Genomic DNA, 17,723 nt, shown 5'->3' with positions numbered 1-17,723 from the left:
ACCGAAGACCCTGGAGGAGCAGCCTGAGTCAACCCTGGGGCCAACATGACGGCTAAAGACGGTCTAACCGCCAGAACGCAAGCTTTTACTCCAACCTCCCTTCCTCAGCTCTTCATCCATGACCTCCTCCCTCCCTCTCTTCTTCTTTTCTTTTACTCATTTTCCTTCCCTGCCTTCTTCCAATTGCTATGTAGCCTCAGTCATATATTACCCAAAACAACATTATGGCAATGGTAATGGAAGTAAGTGATGACGCAATAGTGCACTCCCAATTCTGCTGCCGCAACAAAGCTGGCTGTGTTCGTTTGTCTAGATTCCCTTTCGGTCTTTCTATGCGCCCATCATGTTGCAGGGTTGTAATCATGAGGCCGTTTTAATTTTGTAGTCTACTTTTTAACTTCATATCAGAGGCATTTTCCGTGCTCCTACATGGTCTTCGTAATTATCATTTCAATGGCTGCATGCTATTCCATAGAATAGATGTGCCAAGTTTCACTTAACTGTTTCCTTTCCGCCAGACAGTTCCGGGTTTTCCCTGTTGCAGAGAGGGCTGTAATACGCAGGTTCTTTTACTTCTCTTTCTTGTTCCTCCCTGTTCACTTGCTCCTCTCTTTGCTCTCTCTTGTGTCTCCTTCTGCCTCCTTGACCACAGCTCTCTTTCCCAGAACAGTAATTTGCCCCCAAGTGGATATAGAAATCATCTTAGTGGTGTGGTTTATATATACAATTGGAATACCACTTGGCAATGAGAAAGAATGAAATCTTGCCATTTGCAACAACGTGGATGGAACTGGGGGGTATTATGCTAAGTGAAATATGTCAGTCAGGGAAAGACAGATACATGTTTTTACTCATACGTGGAATCTGAGAAACTTAATGGAGGACCATGGGGGAAGGGAAGGGGAAAACAACAGTCAAACAGAGAAGGAGGCAAACCATAAAAGACTCTTAATTACAGAGAACAAACTGAGGGTTGATGGCGGAGGCGGGGGGAGGGGAAAGTGGATGATGGACATCGAAGAGGGCGCCTGTTTGGATGAACACTGGGTGTTGTCTGTAAGCGATGAATCATGGGAATCTACTCCCAAAGCCAAGAGCACACTGTATATACACTGTATGTCAGCTAAATCAACAATAAGTTATATTAAAAAAAAAAAGAAGAAAGAAATCATCTTAGTGGGACCCAGGATTTTGAAAAGAATTACAACAAATTGGTAGCAAAATGCTCTTAAGGTCACTTTTGCTATTTGTGTATCCTGAAAACAGTGTAAACATTTTTTTTTTTTCCAACGTTTATTTATTTTTGGGACAGAGAGAGGCAGAGCATGAACGGAGGAGGGGCAGAGAGAGAGAGGGAGACACAGAATCGGAAACAGGCTCCAGGCTCCGAGCCATCAGCCCAGAGCCCGATGCGGGGCTCGAACTCCCGGACCGCGAGATCGTGACCCGGCTGAAGTCGGACGCTTAACCGACTGCGCCACCCAGGCGCCCCTATCCTGAAAACAGTGTAAATGATAAACTCTCTTGCCCACAAGGGGTGGGAACATAGGATCAGGCAGGACTATGACAGAAAGCTCAAGCCTATGACAGGGACACAATGTTTGTCATGGAAGAAAAAGAGAGACAACCTGAATGTCTATCAATAGGGAAATAGCTAAGTATACCACTATGTGTCCATAGTCAGAATATTATGTAGGATTTAAAGAGATTGTTGTGGATCTATATGTACCGACTCACACAGATAAAATCTTTTTTTTTTAAGTGAATTTAGTTGCAGAATAGTTGTAGTTATAATTTATGTAAAAATTAACAGCAAAACCCAAACCCACAGGATAGTACGCTGGATTTTCTGAGGATATGTTATGTAAATATATGGCCAGGCTGATAACAGTGGTCCCCCTTTGTTCAGGAAAAGGGGTCCGGATGTGGGGGACCGGTCAAAGGGAATGTGAGCCTGAACTGCAATGGTTTCATTTTTGTTTTTAATCAAGGAAAATGTATTCACATATTGCTTGTATAACAAAAAATTAATTAAACGAATGTTGCCACTGTTGTGTCTTTCTGTTTACGTTGTGCATTGACCAGCCCAGATTCCGGGGCTGGCCATGAAGGAATAAAACGTAATAAGAGAATGTTACTAAATATCAAATGTCCTTTTGGGAAGAGTGGATTTTTTGCAACCCCCCCCCACCCCCCCATGGGTATGTAGGTTGTTTCAGACAGTACCGGTGGGCCTGGGGTGGGGGGAAAAAAGGCCTGCTCTTCTAGGAGACAAGGATGCCCCTGATCCAGACCCTTGCCTCTCAGCCAGTCCTCCCCACCCCCATCCTGGCAGGTGGAAGCTGGGGGTTTTGAAGTATAGTCTCTTGCATTGAATCCTGGATGGAGGACAACAGATGGGGCCACACAGCCCTGCTGCTCAGACCGAGGGGAACAGGTGGAGGCTCTGGGGCCAGAGTGTGAATGCTGGCGATTCATGAGTGGTGCAGGCAGGCGGAGTGCCCAGCTCAGCGCCGGTGACAGCTGGGCAGCACGTGGGTGGGAGAGGGAGTCGGGGCATGGGGGGGTGGGCTGCAGTGGGTGGGTTCAGCCACAGAGAGGAGGTTTGAGAGGGCAGAGGATAAAGGAGGGAAAGAGGGAGAATGCCTCCCACCCACCCAACCCCCCGGCCCACCCCCAGGATTAAGGCAGTAGGGAGGTCAGAGGTTCCAGGCTGACCCGAAAGGCTTAGGAAGCAGCAGGGTAAGTGGACATAGAGAGGAGAGTGTTCCTTTTCTGCCCCTTCACCCTCCTCCCCCATCCCCAGCTGTCCTCTACCTAGTCCTAAACCCGAGGCATTTGGGCCAATTCCAGTGGCTGTGCCAGGCCCTTGGCTGGGTCAGGACCCGGGCAGGGGAGGGAAGCAGCTGCCGCCCCTCCCCTTGCAGATAAGGGTAGGAGCACAAGGAGGTGACAGGACGGGACAGTCCGCGCCTTTTTGCCCAGAGCTACCTGCGTGCCGCACCCCCTCACCCCGTTTCTCTTTAGTTAAGTGCAAGAGTAAGTAAGAACTATGAAAACAGTGCTAATTATTAGTAGCGCTTACAGAACCCTCGTGATATACACAGCGCTGATTTTATAATTTATCGCTGAATTCTTCCAACAGCCCTTCCTGAAAGTATAGCTTCCATTTTACAGGTGAGAAAACGGAGTCTTCTTGGTTAAGTAATGTGCTCAAAGCCCGACACTAAGTATCGTTTGACTGCACAGACCAAACCCGGAACCTTCCAGGTGGATGGAATTAACAAAACGCTGGGCTGAGAGCCAGCAGTCCCCCATTTCCCAAAGGAGCAAGAGGTGGCTGGGCCTAAATTAGCCTTTTTCATTGTCAAAATTGAGAGCAGCTAGATGAGGTTAGGGTGGAAAGTAAAGGAAGCTAGAAAACCCTTTTCTCTGGAGATTTGTCCAAATAGGAACAATCCCATCGCTTTGGGCTGGTTTAGGAGACTTGGCCTGGAAAAAAAGGGAACCAAGCACTTTGGTTTGGGCGTCAGGAGACAGGCGCCTCTGCGTGCCCTCCGAGTGGGCAGATTTGCTGACATTCCTAGGCCCCCAGCCCTCTTAGGGCTACAGCTTTCCAGATGAAGAAGACGAAGCCTGGGGACGGTGGGGGGTGGGGGGGGGGGCAGGGGGCGCTGTCCGTCTCCCACTGGTCTGGTGCACTCTGTTGGTGGAGCATCTAACCTGACACTTGGCGCAGTGCACCTGCGAGTCGCCCATTCCTTGAGCCCAGATATGGCTCCTCCTCCCAGCCTCACGAACCCAGCCCTGAGTGGGCTGGGGAAGGAGAGGGAGCTCCGGGGAGTGGGGGGCCGGCCCCAGCCAACAATTCACCCCACGCCCAGACTTCCGTCCGGCCAGCAGGGGGAGCCCGAGGCCCAGGCAACGGCCGTGAGCGGGGAGGCTGCCACTGGCTCTGGATGCTACCGCTTCGCCCACCCACGCACCTCCTTGCGCCTCAGTTTCCTGGCCTGCGAAATGGGAAAATAATTACACTAAGTTCCCCAGCAATGCTGTGAGAGTTAAATGCGTTCTAAACAATAAGGCGTTGCTAGACTTCCTTCTTGTTGTTCTCTTGTACGATGTGATTCTGAACATTCAGTATTCAATAAATACTTCCTGAGCTCTATTAAGCACTAGAACCCTATTTTCGGCCCTGGATGAAGCCTGTCCAATTTGTGGGCCACGGAAAGCGGTTAAAATAGAAAAGCCTGGCAACTGGATGGTTCGTCTGTGCCTCCCACGCACCTGACCAGCCAGATAGAGTGGGTGGCTCTTTCGGTACAGGTCAACACTTCAGCAAACTCCTGTTTGTTCCTCTGGCCTGGAACTTGGGCCTTTGGGCTGGGCCTGCAGAGGCGGCAGGGAGCCCAGGCCACAGCCCCCCTGGCCACCCTGACTTCAGGAAAATGCACTTAGTGCAAAGAACTTTCACGCCCAGGGCTCTCTGGTGACAGGGCCTTTGGGTTCAGGGCAGAGGGGTGAAGCGGATATGAATGGAATAATCCCCAATTGGCATTTAGAGTTCTGCTTAAGATCAGCGTAAGACTGGAGCTGAGAGAAGGGGCTGAAGCCAGAATCCGTGGCCAAGCCTGAGATTGTCTGTTCTTTTCCCAAGAATGTGGACCGGTTTGGATTCCGCAGTGCGATGGAGTCAGTGCCTAGTCTCCTGGCTCCTGTCCCTGCTGGGTGGGGCGTCTGTCAGACAATCGCTGTGGAAGCCTGTGTGTGGTGGGGTCTGCGACAGACTCCCAGGGGTCCCAGCGGAGGAGAGGGGCCTTCCCACCCGTGAGTTTTTCGCCCCACTCCTTCTTTCCCAGAAGCCTCGGCTTCCGTTTAAGCCCTCACCCCAGGACAGGGTCCCCAGAGCACCTAATGAGGAGTTCAGTGTGACGAGGTGACTATTCACATTGACTATGTTGCTTTTCAAATTCCAGATGTTTCGTTCCCTCGGGTGGACGGCCGACTCTCTGAGGGGGGCTCATTGTGACGTGTTCCAAAGAACCCTGGACTGGGAATCGGAGGCCTGAGCTCATGTTTCAGTTCTAGGCTTTGGTGGCCCCAGGCCTCCCTCTGAGCCTCTGCGTTTTGACCCGTTAAAGGGGGTCATAATAGCTTCTGCACCGGGCAGGCTGCCAACATCTGGGGTAGGCATGACGAAGGCCCAGACACGTGGTTCTACCCCTTCTTCTGTCTGCGTCTACCCGAAACAAGTGAAAACGTATGTTCACGCAAAAACTCGTACACGAATTTCACAGCGGGATTATTTACAATGGTCTCGAAGTAGAAATGACCCCTATGTCCATCAACTGATGAATGGATAAACAAAATGTGGTGTAGACGCGCGATGGAATATTATTCGGTCCTCAAAAGGAACGAAGCGCTGACACCTACACAGTATAGATGGACTTTGACAACATTATGCTAAGGGAAAGAAGCCAGTCACAAAGGACCACGTAGGGTCCAGTTTCACTTACACGAGGGGGCCAGAACAGCAAGATCCACAGACACAGCAAGTATATTAGTAACTGCCTGGGTCTGTGTAGGAGTGGGTAGGGGTAGGGAAGTGACTGCCAATGGGTGCAAGGTTTTTTTGGAGGGCGATGAGAATGTTCTAAGATTAAATTATGGTGACGGTTGCACAATTCCGTAATTATACTGAAAAAAAAAATCACTGAGTTGTACACTTCAAACGGGTGAACTTTATGGTATGTAAATTACATATCAACAGAGCTGTTAAGAAATTTTAACTGGGTGTCCTGAATTTAATTTAGAAACTCTACTTCGGCCCTTTCTTGCCTCTTTCCCCCAATCTTCATGGCCTTGTTGTCCCTCTCAGAACATACAGAAGGTGGTGGGCATATTTCTCTTTCCTGCGGGGGCAAGGGCACTGTTTGACGCGTGGGAAGGAATAGGGAAGCATTAGGGAGGCCAGATGCCATCCTGCCCAACCTCGGACAGCAGCCACATGAACTCCCCTGCCTTGATTTCCCTTCCTGCCCGCTGTGGGGAGGGACAGTAGGGGATCCCTGCCCCTGCATCCCTGGGGGTGGTGTCTGGGGAGTCCAGGAAGACCGGACTGGGGAGGATGCATTGGCCAGGATGGGGTGGCCTGTGCAGGGAGCTCCAATGAGTCTGTTATGTGGCAGGGCCGACTTGGGGTCTTCTAAGCACTGGTGGGGTGGCAGGTAGATTGCCCAGAGATACTTCTTTGGCTGCAGTCAAGGCCAGAGAAGCCAAGAAACCCACGGCTGGCGCCCTGTGGACTGGGGTCAGGGATGGAACTGGGCCATGGGCTGCCAGACGAGGAGCTGCTGGTGCCTGGAGAAGGCTGATTCTTTAATTGGTGTGCTACACGGCAGGGCAAACCGCGGGCCATGTGTCTGGTGGGTGCGGGAGGGGGAGTGCAGGAGAGACAGGCTGGGGCAGAAGGCCTGCGGGTCTCCCCCCAAGACTCAGTGGGGGTGGGGCGAGAGGGGCTTGGAGCCGGCGGAGAGCTCATATTCCAGCTCTGTGTGCACCCAGAGCTCTGTGCCCAGCCAGCTGTCATCGACCCCTTAGGATACTTGACAAGCGGGGTCTGTTCTCAGCTTCTCTTCCCTCTGATTCATCTTTCCTTGCCCCTGCTTCGCTGTCTCAGGCTGTGAGCATGCTCAGATCTCCCCACCTAAAACCAACCTCTTTTTGACCCTACTCTCCTGCAGCTAACAGTCCGTCGTTTCGTCTCTTCTCTGCCAAGTTCTTTCAAAGCCTTGTCTGCATCCACACACCCCCCCCCCCCGCTTTCCCTACCTGCTCCAGCATTCACCCCAGAGATGGTGCTCCCAACCCCACTCCTCCCCCTTCTTGTCACCAAATCCTACCACTTCCCCCTCAGATCCTTGGCCACTGCTCTCCAGCCCTGAGCCGCTCAGCTCCCTTCTTCCTGAAATACCTGCTTTTTCCCTCCCCTGCCTGTTCTCCCTCCTGGTGCTGTAGGCACAGCCTACTTCTGTCCAGCTCCTCTCCTGCATCCTCCCTCTGAGTGATCTCAGCCCTCCCGGAGCTTTGGCCGCCACCTCAATTGAGATGACCCAGCTAGAGCTCTGACGGCCCCCTTGGCCATTTCCACAAGCCCGCTGGCCCTTGCTCCTGGGTGTCCCCTTAGGTACATCGCACCCAGCCTGTCATCCTTCCCCTGGTCCCCGAAACCTGCCTCTCCTGCCTCACGTTCCACCTCAACAGCTGCCAACACTCCCCGGGAACCCAGGCTGGAAAGCTGAGTCGTTTCCTCTCCATTCTCCCCGGCTGCTCCGCGTGACTGGCCAAGGAGCCTGGGAGTCCCATGAGACATCTCTCTTGTCCATTTTCTCTGTTCCCCACTGCTTCCTCTTGTGTTTGGATTTTAATCTTCTTTTTTTTTATTTATTTTTTTTTAATTTTTTTTTCAACGTTTATTTATTTTTGGGACAGAGAGAGACAGAGCATGAACGGGCGAGGGGCAGAGAGAGAGGGAGACACAGAATCGGAAACAGGCTCCAGGCTCTGAGCCATCAGCCCAGAGCCCGACGCGGGGCTCGAACTCACGGACCGTGAGATCGTGACCTGGTTGAAGTCGGACGCTTAACCGACTGCGCCACCCAGGCGCCCCTGGATTTTAATCTTCTTTGGCCGAGGCAGATCTTTCTGTTTTACCTCTCCTTCCTCCCATCCACGCTGCACAGGGTCACAGAATGGTCTTTCCAAAGCATCGTTCAGATCCTTCGGCCTCCTGCTCAAAAATGCTCAGAGGCCTCCCGTCACCAAGAGTAGACCATGATATATGTCTAGTGATTCACCACCTGAAAAGCACTTTCAAACAAATAGAACGGGTAATGTAATGATTCCTCTTTTACGGATAAAAGGTCGGAGGCTCAGAGAGGGTGGTGAGTGGTTGGGGTTCGCCCAGCACTGCAAGGTGGAGCTGTGACCGGGGCCGAGGCCTCCTGGATTTAACTGGGTGCACCGCCCACTCAAGTCTTCTCAGCCTCCCCTGGGAGGCTGCCAGCAGCATGGCCCCCAGCTGTCACCCTGCTGCCCAGCCCGAGGCCGGTGCCCTAGCCAAACCCCTGGTCTTGCCCAGAAACGCCTCCTCCTTGCTACCAGAACTTCTCCACAAACACAGAGCATCCTGTTCCTTCTCCAAGGCCCTTCCCAGCCCCGGGCCGGCCCAGTGAGCTCTCTGCCTTCTCTCTGGCACCTGGAACATACGCCCTGGAACTCTAGCTAATTCTAAGCAGGCATGACACTGGCCCTGCCTTCCAGGACCCACGTTCTGAGCTCTTGGAGGGCGCCTTACAACAGTTCCCTCTTCCTAGTAGGGCCCTAATAAATACCAGCTGGGCAAGCAAATGAATGAGGCTTCTGGAGAGTCTCTTCTCCAGGGACCTCTTCCAGACCAATGGGTTCAGTGATTCCAATCACCTCCAATCCCCACACACCCCTCCATGAGTAAAACACGGCACATCTGGGTCAGTCTCCACTCTGCCAGGTGGCTCTCTCTGTGTGGGTTAGCAGCCTACCTCCCACCCCTGTGACTTAGGGAGGCCGTGAAAGCCAAGACTGCTTTCACCAAGCTCTGGGTTTAAAGGGCTAGTGCTTGAGGGGGTTTCCCGAGGACAGGCAGGGCCAGGGCCCAGAGGAGGGCTCACTTCTGGAAGTCTCCTCCTGGCACCAGGCTCTTCCCCATCTCAAGGGTGGGTTTGACCAAGTTTACCACCTCTCTGGGTCTCAGTTTCCTTATCTATACAATAAACAGGTTGAGCTGAAGTTCAGATTTTCAAGCTTTTTAAAGCCACAGAGCTAATAAGAGCTTATAGTCAAAGAAAAGCTCATAACAAGGAACCCACACAGGGGATAAGTCAGAGCAGAGTTGCTCTAGCTGAAGCAGGGGTGGCTCTGTGGGCCTCCCAGACCTGACCCTCCTTCCCAGCCTTGGACATCCTGAGGCTCCCCTGCTGAGTCCTGAAGGGTCCTCAGCTCACATTACCACCCCACCCACCCCCACTGGTAGGCTTCCAGTGTGGAGCCCAATGCGAGGCTTGATCTCAAGACCCTAAGATCAAGACCTGAGCTGAGATCAAGGTTAACCCACTAAACCACCCATGTGCCCCAGGATAAAAGAAGGAAGGAAGGAAGGAAGGAAGGAAGGAAGGAAGGAAGGAAGGAAGGAAAGAAGGGAGGGAGGAGGGAAGGAAGGAAGGAAGGAAAGAAGGAAGGAAGGAGCAATGAGGCCAAGGAAGGGAAGTGCTATCCTCCTTCAGGAACAGTTCTGTGCTGTCTGGAGGGGCTTGGACTGGCTAGCCCTGACCTATCCCAGGCCTCCCCTGCCCTCAAGCAAGTGCACACACAGGCGAATACTCAGCCCACGCCGAAGCTCCTTCCCCAACATCTCCCCCACAGGATCCTCTGACCTGGGAGAGGGGAGAAGGAGGCAGAGAGACCTAGATTCCAAATCTGAAGAGGGAGGGAACCGCTAGGAAATCACTGCAGGGGCTTGGAGGTGGGCTCCCGGGACAGGGGAAAGGCCAGGGGCTTTCCAACCACCCAGAAATCCTTCCCTTCCAACCTGCCTGCCCTCACTCAGCCCTCCTCCCTGCTCTCCTCGGACACATACTGCCCAGAACAATGCTGAGAGACCACACGGGGACCGAAATAACCTCCTGCCTGCTGCAAGGGGCAAGAGGCAAATCTTAAAACCTTGTCCGCTCCCCCAGGCCTCTCTGGCCTCTCTGGGGGCCTAGCTGGCCTTGCTGCCCCCTCCCGGCTGGCAGCTTGAGGGAGGGGTGCTCACGGATGGCTTCCCTCCTTGGCGAGGCCCCTCCCTGCCCAATGTGGAGAACTCCAGGAAGGAGGGCATGCAAGGTTGCCCCTCAGGCGTGCTTCCACTTAAGCGCTCCCTCTTCCCCCTACACCCCTGCCCCCAGCACGGAGGCTTCAGGTGTGAGGGGCCTGGAGAAACCCGGGATGGGGTCTTGGAAGGAGAGAAGTAGGAACAAGAGGCAAAGGGGAGAGGGGTTGAGGGCTAGGCCCTGAGGTTATTTAGACTCACTGTGACAGAGCCACCTGCCAGATAAAAGTGTTTCACCGTGTACCTGTAAGGGCCCCCAAATCTGGCACCTGTAGGGTGTAGCATGATTGGCTGCACAGAGAGGATTCCAGAATTTTGCACTCCCCTACTCTTTCCCCTGCCGACACTACGGCCTGGTGCTGCCTTCTTGCCTTGCTGAGAAAATTACCTGTGTTAGCCACTCTCCGTAAGTCAGCCCGTTCAGCCCTCACGACTCTGCTGTGAGGTGATGTGTCTACACCCATTTTATGGATGAGGAGGCCAAGACTCAGCTGTTCACGGCAGGGGGAAGCATGGAGGGTCATGCGTCTGCAGAGCATGAGTGGACCCTGGTACGGGGAGGGTCATCTAGTCAGGGGGTCCTGTACGTACCTCAAAAGCCAGAGCGTTTTGGGCTCGCTGTACATTCTGGATACCTTGTTCCACCTGTCCTGTCTACACCTTCCCGCATTGTCTTCCTCCTACTATAGACCTGTGAAGCCCCCCTTCCCCCACTACAAACCTCTCCTCCTCTCAGCCCTGGAATCTGCCCTAGACGGGGTAGCCAGGACTCAGAAGGCTTCTAGGTGGATAGGCCCAGCACCCATGGTCTCCATCTTGACCGTCTTTCCCACCTTGGAATGAACTTACCAGCTGTCGGAGCAGGACAGGATGAGAAATGTCAATTGTCCAAGTTGACTGATGGGTAAACTGACGCCAAGAGAGGAGAAGAGGCTTGCCTGGACCACCCACGCAGTGTAAGGCCTGGAAACCAGCTTGCAGCTCTTCTGACTCTTAATCAAGTGGTCTCCTCGCTGTAGCCAATGGCTTTGCTGTCCGGGAGCACTGTGTTCACCACTGACACCCCCACTGACGCCCCACTCCTCCCTGCCCAGGAGACGCTGAGGAGATGGTTTTTCCAGAGCAGCTCCCTGGGATGGACCCTGACTGGGTCAGCTCTATTCTCAAATAGGCCCGGCTAATCCCCCAGGAGGCCTGGCCCTGGGAACAGGCAAAGGTTGAGGGAGGAAGGGAGGGAGGGAGGGAGGGAAGAAGGGAAAAGAGTTTGGGTTTATTTTACCCAGAACTGAGGAAAAAACAAATGATCTGCAGGTATTATGCAAACGTGTCTACTACATGTCAAGCACCCACAGTAGGAGTTGGGGGTGGCTCAGGTGCCCTCCAGAGCTAAAGATGCTGGAAAGTTAGATAAGGTGACCCAATCACCCACCCCACTCCCTGCCTGGGTCTTCCCGGGTTTTTCTGTCAGCTGCATGAGTGAAAATCAGGGGGCTGAGTGAAAATCAAAAGAAAGCCTTGGTCCCCAAACAACCTGGGCCAAGGCAAGGAAGGGTTCAAGGCAGCGGGTGCACGCACAGGCTGGGGTGTTCATGGGCATGGGGAGTATGCAGAATGTCAGGCTGCCTGTTGGGAGGGTTGAGGAAGTCTGGGGCGGGTGTGTGGAGGGAAAGGGGGGAAAGGGGAGTGGGCACTTCCTAGTTTCTCTAGCTGGGCTCCAGGGCAGGACTGCAACTTTGCTGTCTGAGGCACAGATTCCTTGCTCCCCCCCCCCCCACCCCAAAAGCAGAAATGGAAGTGATCTTGCCCCAAGCTGGGTTTCTTCCTGCTCCCCCGAGGAAGGTTCAGCCCCCTCCTCCCTCCCTCAGCTTCAGGTCCCAGCCCACCCCCCACTGTGCCTCTGCGCAGACCCCCCCATAGAAGCTGTGTGCTCACCCTCCTCAGGGCAGAACCTTTCTCTGGATATCCTGGGATCCTACAGGGGGCAGTGCCCTCAGGGGCCAGATTCTCTGATTCTCTTTGCTTGCCGGCCTCTCTTTGCCCTCCCAGGCCCTTTTCCAATATCCGTGAACAAGGATTTTTCTCAGGTCAGGATGTCTGCGAGGCACATGTTCTGGTTGAGGGTCTGCCCCCCAGGTGGTCCTTGGTGGGGACCAGTGAGCCACCTCAACTGCAGCAGGAGGCAGCCAAGGGAGGGATCAGGATGGGGCGAAGTGTGGAGGGCACTGTGTCAGGAGTCAGGAGCCTGGTTTCTTACTCTGGTCCTCTTAGGATTTTGCTGGGTGATCTTGTGGAAGTTCCCTCCTTCTTTATCTATCAGGGCATTTAATTTATCTATGAGGGGATTGGACAGGATACCTTATGGCTTAGGTGCTGTGAAGAGGGAGAAGGAGGAAAAAAAAGGGGCACAGAAGGGGTGACACCGGCCAAGATAATCTTAGGAAAGTAGGTCACTCCTCTGAGCCCCAGTGCCCTCATTTGTAAAATGGACATTGCTAATAGACTAGCAGGCCGTTCTGAAAGAAAGAGGAGGAAGAAATATAATGACTCAGGGTAGAGCCTGCAAAGTGATGTGCTCTGGAAGGATGTTAGTTCCTGAGACTATGCAGGGGCTGGCTTCATGGGAGAGCAGGGTTTCAGGATTGAAGGGTGGGACAGCGTGTAGAGCTTCCAGCTGACTGTTGGGGGAGGTGGGGGTGGGGTGGGGGACATCCCGGAGCCCTGCAGGTGAGAGGTTGTGCGGTGTCGGGTGCAGGGGTGCCGCCGGAGGCCAGACCAGGGCTCCGGGCATCCCACATGGAGAAGGGAACCGGTGAACACATGGAGGCTGCACCTCTGTCCACTCCCGAGACTGGATTCACACACCAGACCCTGCGAAAATCTCACATTTTCCCAGCTTTTCTCACCCAGAATCACTTCCTTTGTTTAGAGGAGGGGGTGGGGGAGGAGACGGAGGGCGAGGAGGGAGGGGCCCGCGGGTGCCGCCGCCGCCCCCGCCCCCTCCCGGTGTGCGGAGCCCGGTTGTCACTCAGCTCCCGCGCCGGGGGTGACGGAGGCGGCGGCGCCCGAGTCGAGTCCCAGCCAGCTACCGTCCCCCTGGACCTCCCAGGCTGGCCCCGGATCGCCCAGGCATCCTCGGAGCGAGCGGCTGCCGAAGGCGTCGAGCTGGGAGGGCGCAGAGACACGACCGTGCAGGTAGCTAGGAGCTCTGCCAGCTTTGGTGACCTTGGGTAAGTCTGTGCCTCGCTTCGCCGCCGTGGCTTCCCAATGGGGATGCAGGAGAGTGTTGAGAGGGGCGGCTAGATGTCCCTTGGGACTGGGGTGGGCGAGGGTCCGTGGCCCGGGAGGGTCCCTGGAGCGGAACCAGGGCACTGCTGGGAGGCGGGCGCCAGCAGCGGCTTGGGTGGGTGGTGCCGGGCACGTGTGTGCGCCAGCTGGGCAAAGGCGGGGCCCGCGCCCCGGTCTGCGGCTGGGCTCGGTCCCCCAGACCTACCGCCTGCCAGCCCAGTCCCAGGTGCAACACCGGGGCGCTACCTCTTTAAAAGCGCCTGGGGCTGAGCCTCCGCCGCACCATGTGATTGCTGGAAAGGCCGGGCTGGGAGAGCTGCGGCGGGAGCCCCAGGACGATGAGCCGCCGCGCGGGTCCCGGAGCCCAGCCCTGCCCGGCGCGGCCCCGCGGCTCGGCGCGCCCCCAGGTGCCCGCAACTTTGGGCACCGCCTCCGGGACCCCCTGGTGGCCAGCGGGCAGGATGGTGAGCTCCCTGCAGCCTGTTCTGTGGGCATGGGTGGGCAGAGCCAGGCAGAGGGACCCCTGTGGGGTGCGTGTGTGTGCGCCCCGGGAGCTGCCTCACACCTGATAAAGGAGCCAGTGGAGGAGTGAGCGCTGCTATTTTAAGTTGTCGAATGGACCCTCTGGGGAAGATAAGGGGAGGGGACAAAGATCAGGCAGAGAAAGGGCCAGGGTATCCCGCCAGCCTGGGCAGGCACTGGGTGTGCCAAGTGGGGCACAGCTCCAAAGGGCAGTGGGAGTTTCAGAGCTGCCTGGGCTCCCCCTGCACCTGCCGGCAGGCCTCCCCACCCCAGGCTTCCGTGACCACAGGTGCCTGCCTCGTGCCCCTTGGTGCCTGCCTGCTGATGTGCCTCGCCTGTGCCTGTCATGCCGCCCTCCATCTCGGCCTTCCAGGCCGCCTACATTGGCATCGAGGTGCTCATCGCCCTGGTCTCTGTGCCCGGGAACGTGCTGGTGATCTGGGCAGTGAAGGTGAACCAGGCGCTGCGGGATGCCACCTTCTGCTTCATCGTATCGCTAGCGGTGGCTGACGTGGCGGTGGGCGCTCTGGTCATCCCACTAGCCATCCTCATCAACATTGGGCCACGGACCTATTTCCACACCTGCCTCATGGTCGCCTGCCCTGTCCTCATCCTCACCCAGAGCTCCATCCTCGCCCTGCTGGCAATTGCCGTGGACCGCTACCTCCGCGTCAAGATCCCGCTCCGGTGAGTCCAGAGCAGCTGAAGGTACCCCCTGCGCCCCATGCTCGGTGGCTCGAGGGCCATCTAGAGAGGATAAAAGGTCGAGCGTAAGGCCCCACAAAAGCCAGATATTCCGCGGGCCGTTGTGCCCCAGCCCTCACTCTGCCTTCCTGTCCTCTGCTCTACTGAGGGAGGCCGAGCTGCTGTGGAAGCCGTGAGAGCCTGGGTTGCTGGAGGAATGTGAACCTGGCAGTGCCCACGACCCCAGAGCTGAAGCTGCGGCTGCTCTCCTGACGTGGCCAGGAATCCCAAGGCTGCCTGTGCAGCCTGGGGTGGGGGGTTTGGAGGGGCAGCCAAGACAGTCGCAGTGAGCTCAGGGTGGGAATAAACAGCTCCGCCCGTTCCGGGGAGGTGGCAGGGGCAGAACAGACTGCTGGAGTGGGGTGAGGATGGACGGAGGGGGACGTACCAGGGGCAGAGGAGTGCTGCTTCTCGAGCCAGACCCGGGCAGGCTTCCCGAAAGAACGCAATCTTCGGCTCTCCTGTTCTCTGGCATCTGTGGCCAGCTCCGCCCTCCAGGGCTGTCCTTTGAACCCAAGCAGTCTGATTACTTCTGCCCAGCTCCCACTCATGGGATCTCCATTGCAGGCAGGAAGAGGGAGAAATTCAGGCACTTGCTTTTACTGTGCCTGTTCTGTCCCTAACCCACGTGTGTCTTTGCCAGTCACAGCAGAGGTGCTTGTGCGGTGTCCAGGCAGCGCCGGGGTGGGTGGCCTGACAGTGGCAGCCCTCGTGCGGGTGTCCAGTCCACGACGGGGCCTGCCAGGACATTATCTCGTCGCCAGGCAGTGCCTGGGCCACCGAGTGCCAGCGAATGCCTGGGCGCACTGCCAGGGCTGGCCCGGCCGGGATGCTCTTGTGAGGCGGGCTCGCCCCCTCTTTGAGTCTTGTCACCAATAGGTTCCCTTTCTACCAGGGAGCTCTGGCCATCTCTGGCACCTGCCATCCCCAGAGTCACTTCCATATCTGGGACATGGGGCCTCTGGCCTCACTTGGCAGCTTGCCCGGGGAAGGCCTCGGCGCCCACGCTTCTCCTGTTTGCCTTGCATTTGTGCACATTTACCTTTTCAAAGCTTTTCTTCATGCACCACCTTTTCCTATTCCCTCCGTGATCCGCTAAGGGAGGTGGAGTAGGAGCTGCGAAAGGAGAAACTTCAGAAAGACCCAGAGGGTCTCCCCAAGCGGGTGGGGAGCACAGCCTAGATTCCACCGCCCACCTTCCTTCCTGATTTCCCGCCCCCTCCCCCACCCCCCACCATCCCAGATTCTGCGCCTTGCTTACAGCCCTCACACTTTCCCAGGGGAGGGGGGTGAAGATGGCTGCTCAGGGCACAGGGGGAGGCACAGGAGGTGGCCCTGGAGCCCCGCAGGCACAGCCGCAGAGGGGCCTTCATGTTGCCATTAGTCCCAGGTCGTGGCTGGGCTGTGCAGAGGAAGCTGGTCGCAGCCCATTAGAGTGGGCTGGGCCTCTGAGCGGGACCATTACAACAACGTATTGCCACATTAGAAAACTCACACAGACACGCAGATGTAGGAAGGCCTGTGCAAGAAATTCTGTCTGCTGAGCAGATGCCAAGGTGAACCAAAGACCTGATCCTGCTGTGACGGAGGTCACAGGCCTGCCGAATGTGCCCTACTTGCCCTGTGGGGAGGGGGCTGGCTGTGCCAGCAGGGACTGCAGGCTCGTTCTTCCAGGAGGCAGCTGTGGTTGTTCCTTGCTCCAGCTTCCGGGAGCCAGGGGTCTTGAGGAGCCGCTGCCTTCCGAGGGCCGAGGCAGGCGTGTGCACAGAGGCTAAGAATACAGGCTGGGTTCGAATCCTTGCTATGCATTCCTAGCCGTGTGACCTCGGGAAAGTCGCTTGTTAACCTCGTGAGGCTTCAATTTCCTCATCTATAAAAGGGGATATTAATAATAGTACCTTCTTCCAAAAATGATTGGAAGAATATAATAAACCCCTATACATAAAACACTTAGTACTATGTAATGCACTCAGTATTATCTGCCAGCCATTCAGTGGTATGTTTATGTTTGTAGCTTTAGTATCATTATTCACGTATGGCTCAAAGTGGGTCTGAATGAGCAAAGCCCTCGCCCCCCACCCCACTGCGCCCTGGTGCTTTCAGACAGCAACACACACGCCCCCACACGCGTGCACATGCGCACGCGCACAAACCCCGCGTTTCCAGGCAGATTTCAAAACACCGTTAAGTTATATTTGTACGTGAACTTGTACTTTTCTTCCCCGGTGGATTGTCACTGTGTCAAGGGCAGTGATCTGAGCAGCAGCAATTGCATTTTGTCCATTTCTGCAAATTCTCCAGAATGCCTCGCCCAGTGTCTGGCACATGGAAGACACTCAGGAAATGTCGACTGAACTGGATGAGTTTTCAGAGCTCATAGGGTTGAGCCTCAGGCAGGCATTCCAGATGTCTAACCTCTAACCTTCTTGCGGGAGACTAGACCGCCCGTGCATTCTTTTTATTTATTTTTTATTTTTTTAATGTTTATTTAATTTTGAGAGAGAGACAGACAGACAGACAGAACACAAGTGGGGGAGGGGCAGAGAGAGAGAGGGAGACAGAATCCGAAGCGGGCTCCAGGCTCTGAGCTGTCAGCACAGAGCCCGAGGCAGGGCTGAGCCTAAGTCAGACACTTAACCAGCTGAGCCACCCAGGCACCCCATCTGCCCCCTGCATTCTGCTTCAGGTATCTGACCACGGCTGTCCCAGTAGCTCAGGCAGTTCCTTAAGAGCCGCAACCCCGCAGTAGCTTGGGAGGGCCCTGCCCCATGGAGAGGAGTCTCCTCGGTTAGAGAAAGGCTGCTGTGGTCTAGCTCCTAAAGCCAGGATCCTGGAGGCTGGGCTGACGTGATGGGCCACTCCAGGCCCTTGCCCCTCACTGCCAGGTCCCCCTGCAGGAGGAACAGCATGATGCTCCCGGGGCAGTTACAGTCAGCAGGCTGCTGGGCCTGGGGGACTGTCTGTCAGCCAGAGGTCCCCATGCACTTGACTTGCTGCCCTGACAAGCCAGTTGGAGGTAGATGCCTTGGACGCTGGGGAGTAATACTGAGCAAGCGTTGGTGAGACATCTGTGGGGTAGCCGGGTGACAGAGTGAGCTTGGGCCCCTCACCAAGCAAAGCATGGTTCGGTCAGTCAACCACAAATTTTATTTCATTCCATTTGGCAGAAAGCCAAGAAAGAAAAGAAGGTTCACATCCCATAGTGTGGTCCAGTGACAAAAAAAAAAAAAAAAAAAAAAAAATTAAAAAGGAAGAAAGAAAAGAA

At 55.4% G+C, this 17,723-nt stretch overlaps 1 protein-coding gene across 3 annotated transcripts in view; it reads left to right on the top strand.

The window, feature by feature from the left end:
• Positions 1-12,915: 12,915 nt before the first annotated feature.
• The window catches only part of ADORA1 (adenosine A1 receptor), an 83,454-nt gene continuing 78,646 nt past the window's right edge, over positions 12,916-17,723 (top strand). Inside the window, exons 1-2 of one of the 3 annotated variants that reach the window (XM_086693722.1) lie at positions 12,929-13,134; positions 14,004-14,401. In XM_086693722.1, the coding sequence (XP_086549848.1) occupies positions 14,061-14,401 (341 nt within the window). In that variant the 5' untranslated portion in view covers positions 12,929-13,134; positions 14,004-14,060. Of the gene's footprint in view, positions 13,135-13,376; positions 13,657-14,003; positions 14,402-17,723 lie in introns of those variants that run through there. The other 2 variants (XM_086693721.1, XR_003223357.2) reach the window with 2 other exon arrangements.

This window comes from Puma concolor, chromosome E4 (assembly GCF_028749965.1).
Source record: "Puma concolor isolate L17-30 chromosome E4, mPumCon1.1.hap2, whole genome shotgun sequence".
In the NCBI taxonomy this organism is placed as follows: Eukaryota; Metazoa; Chordata; class Mammalia; order Carnivora; family Felidae; genus Puma; species Puma concolor.
The sequence above is the reverse complement of the archived record's forward strand: the minus strand, read 5'-3'. Positions and strand labels throughout refer to the sequence as shown.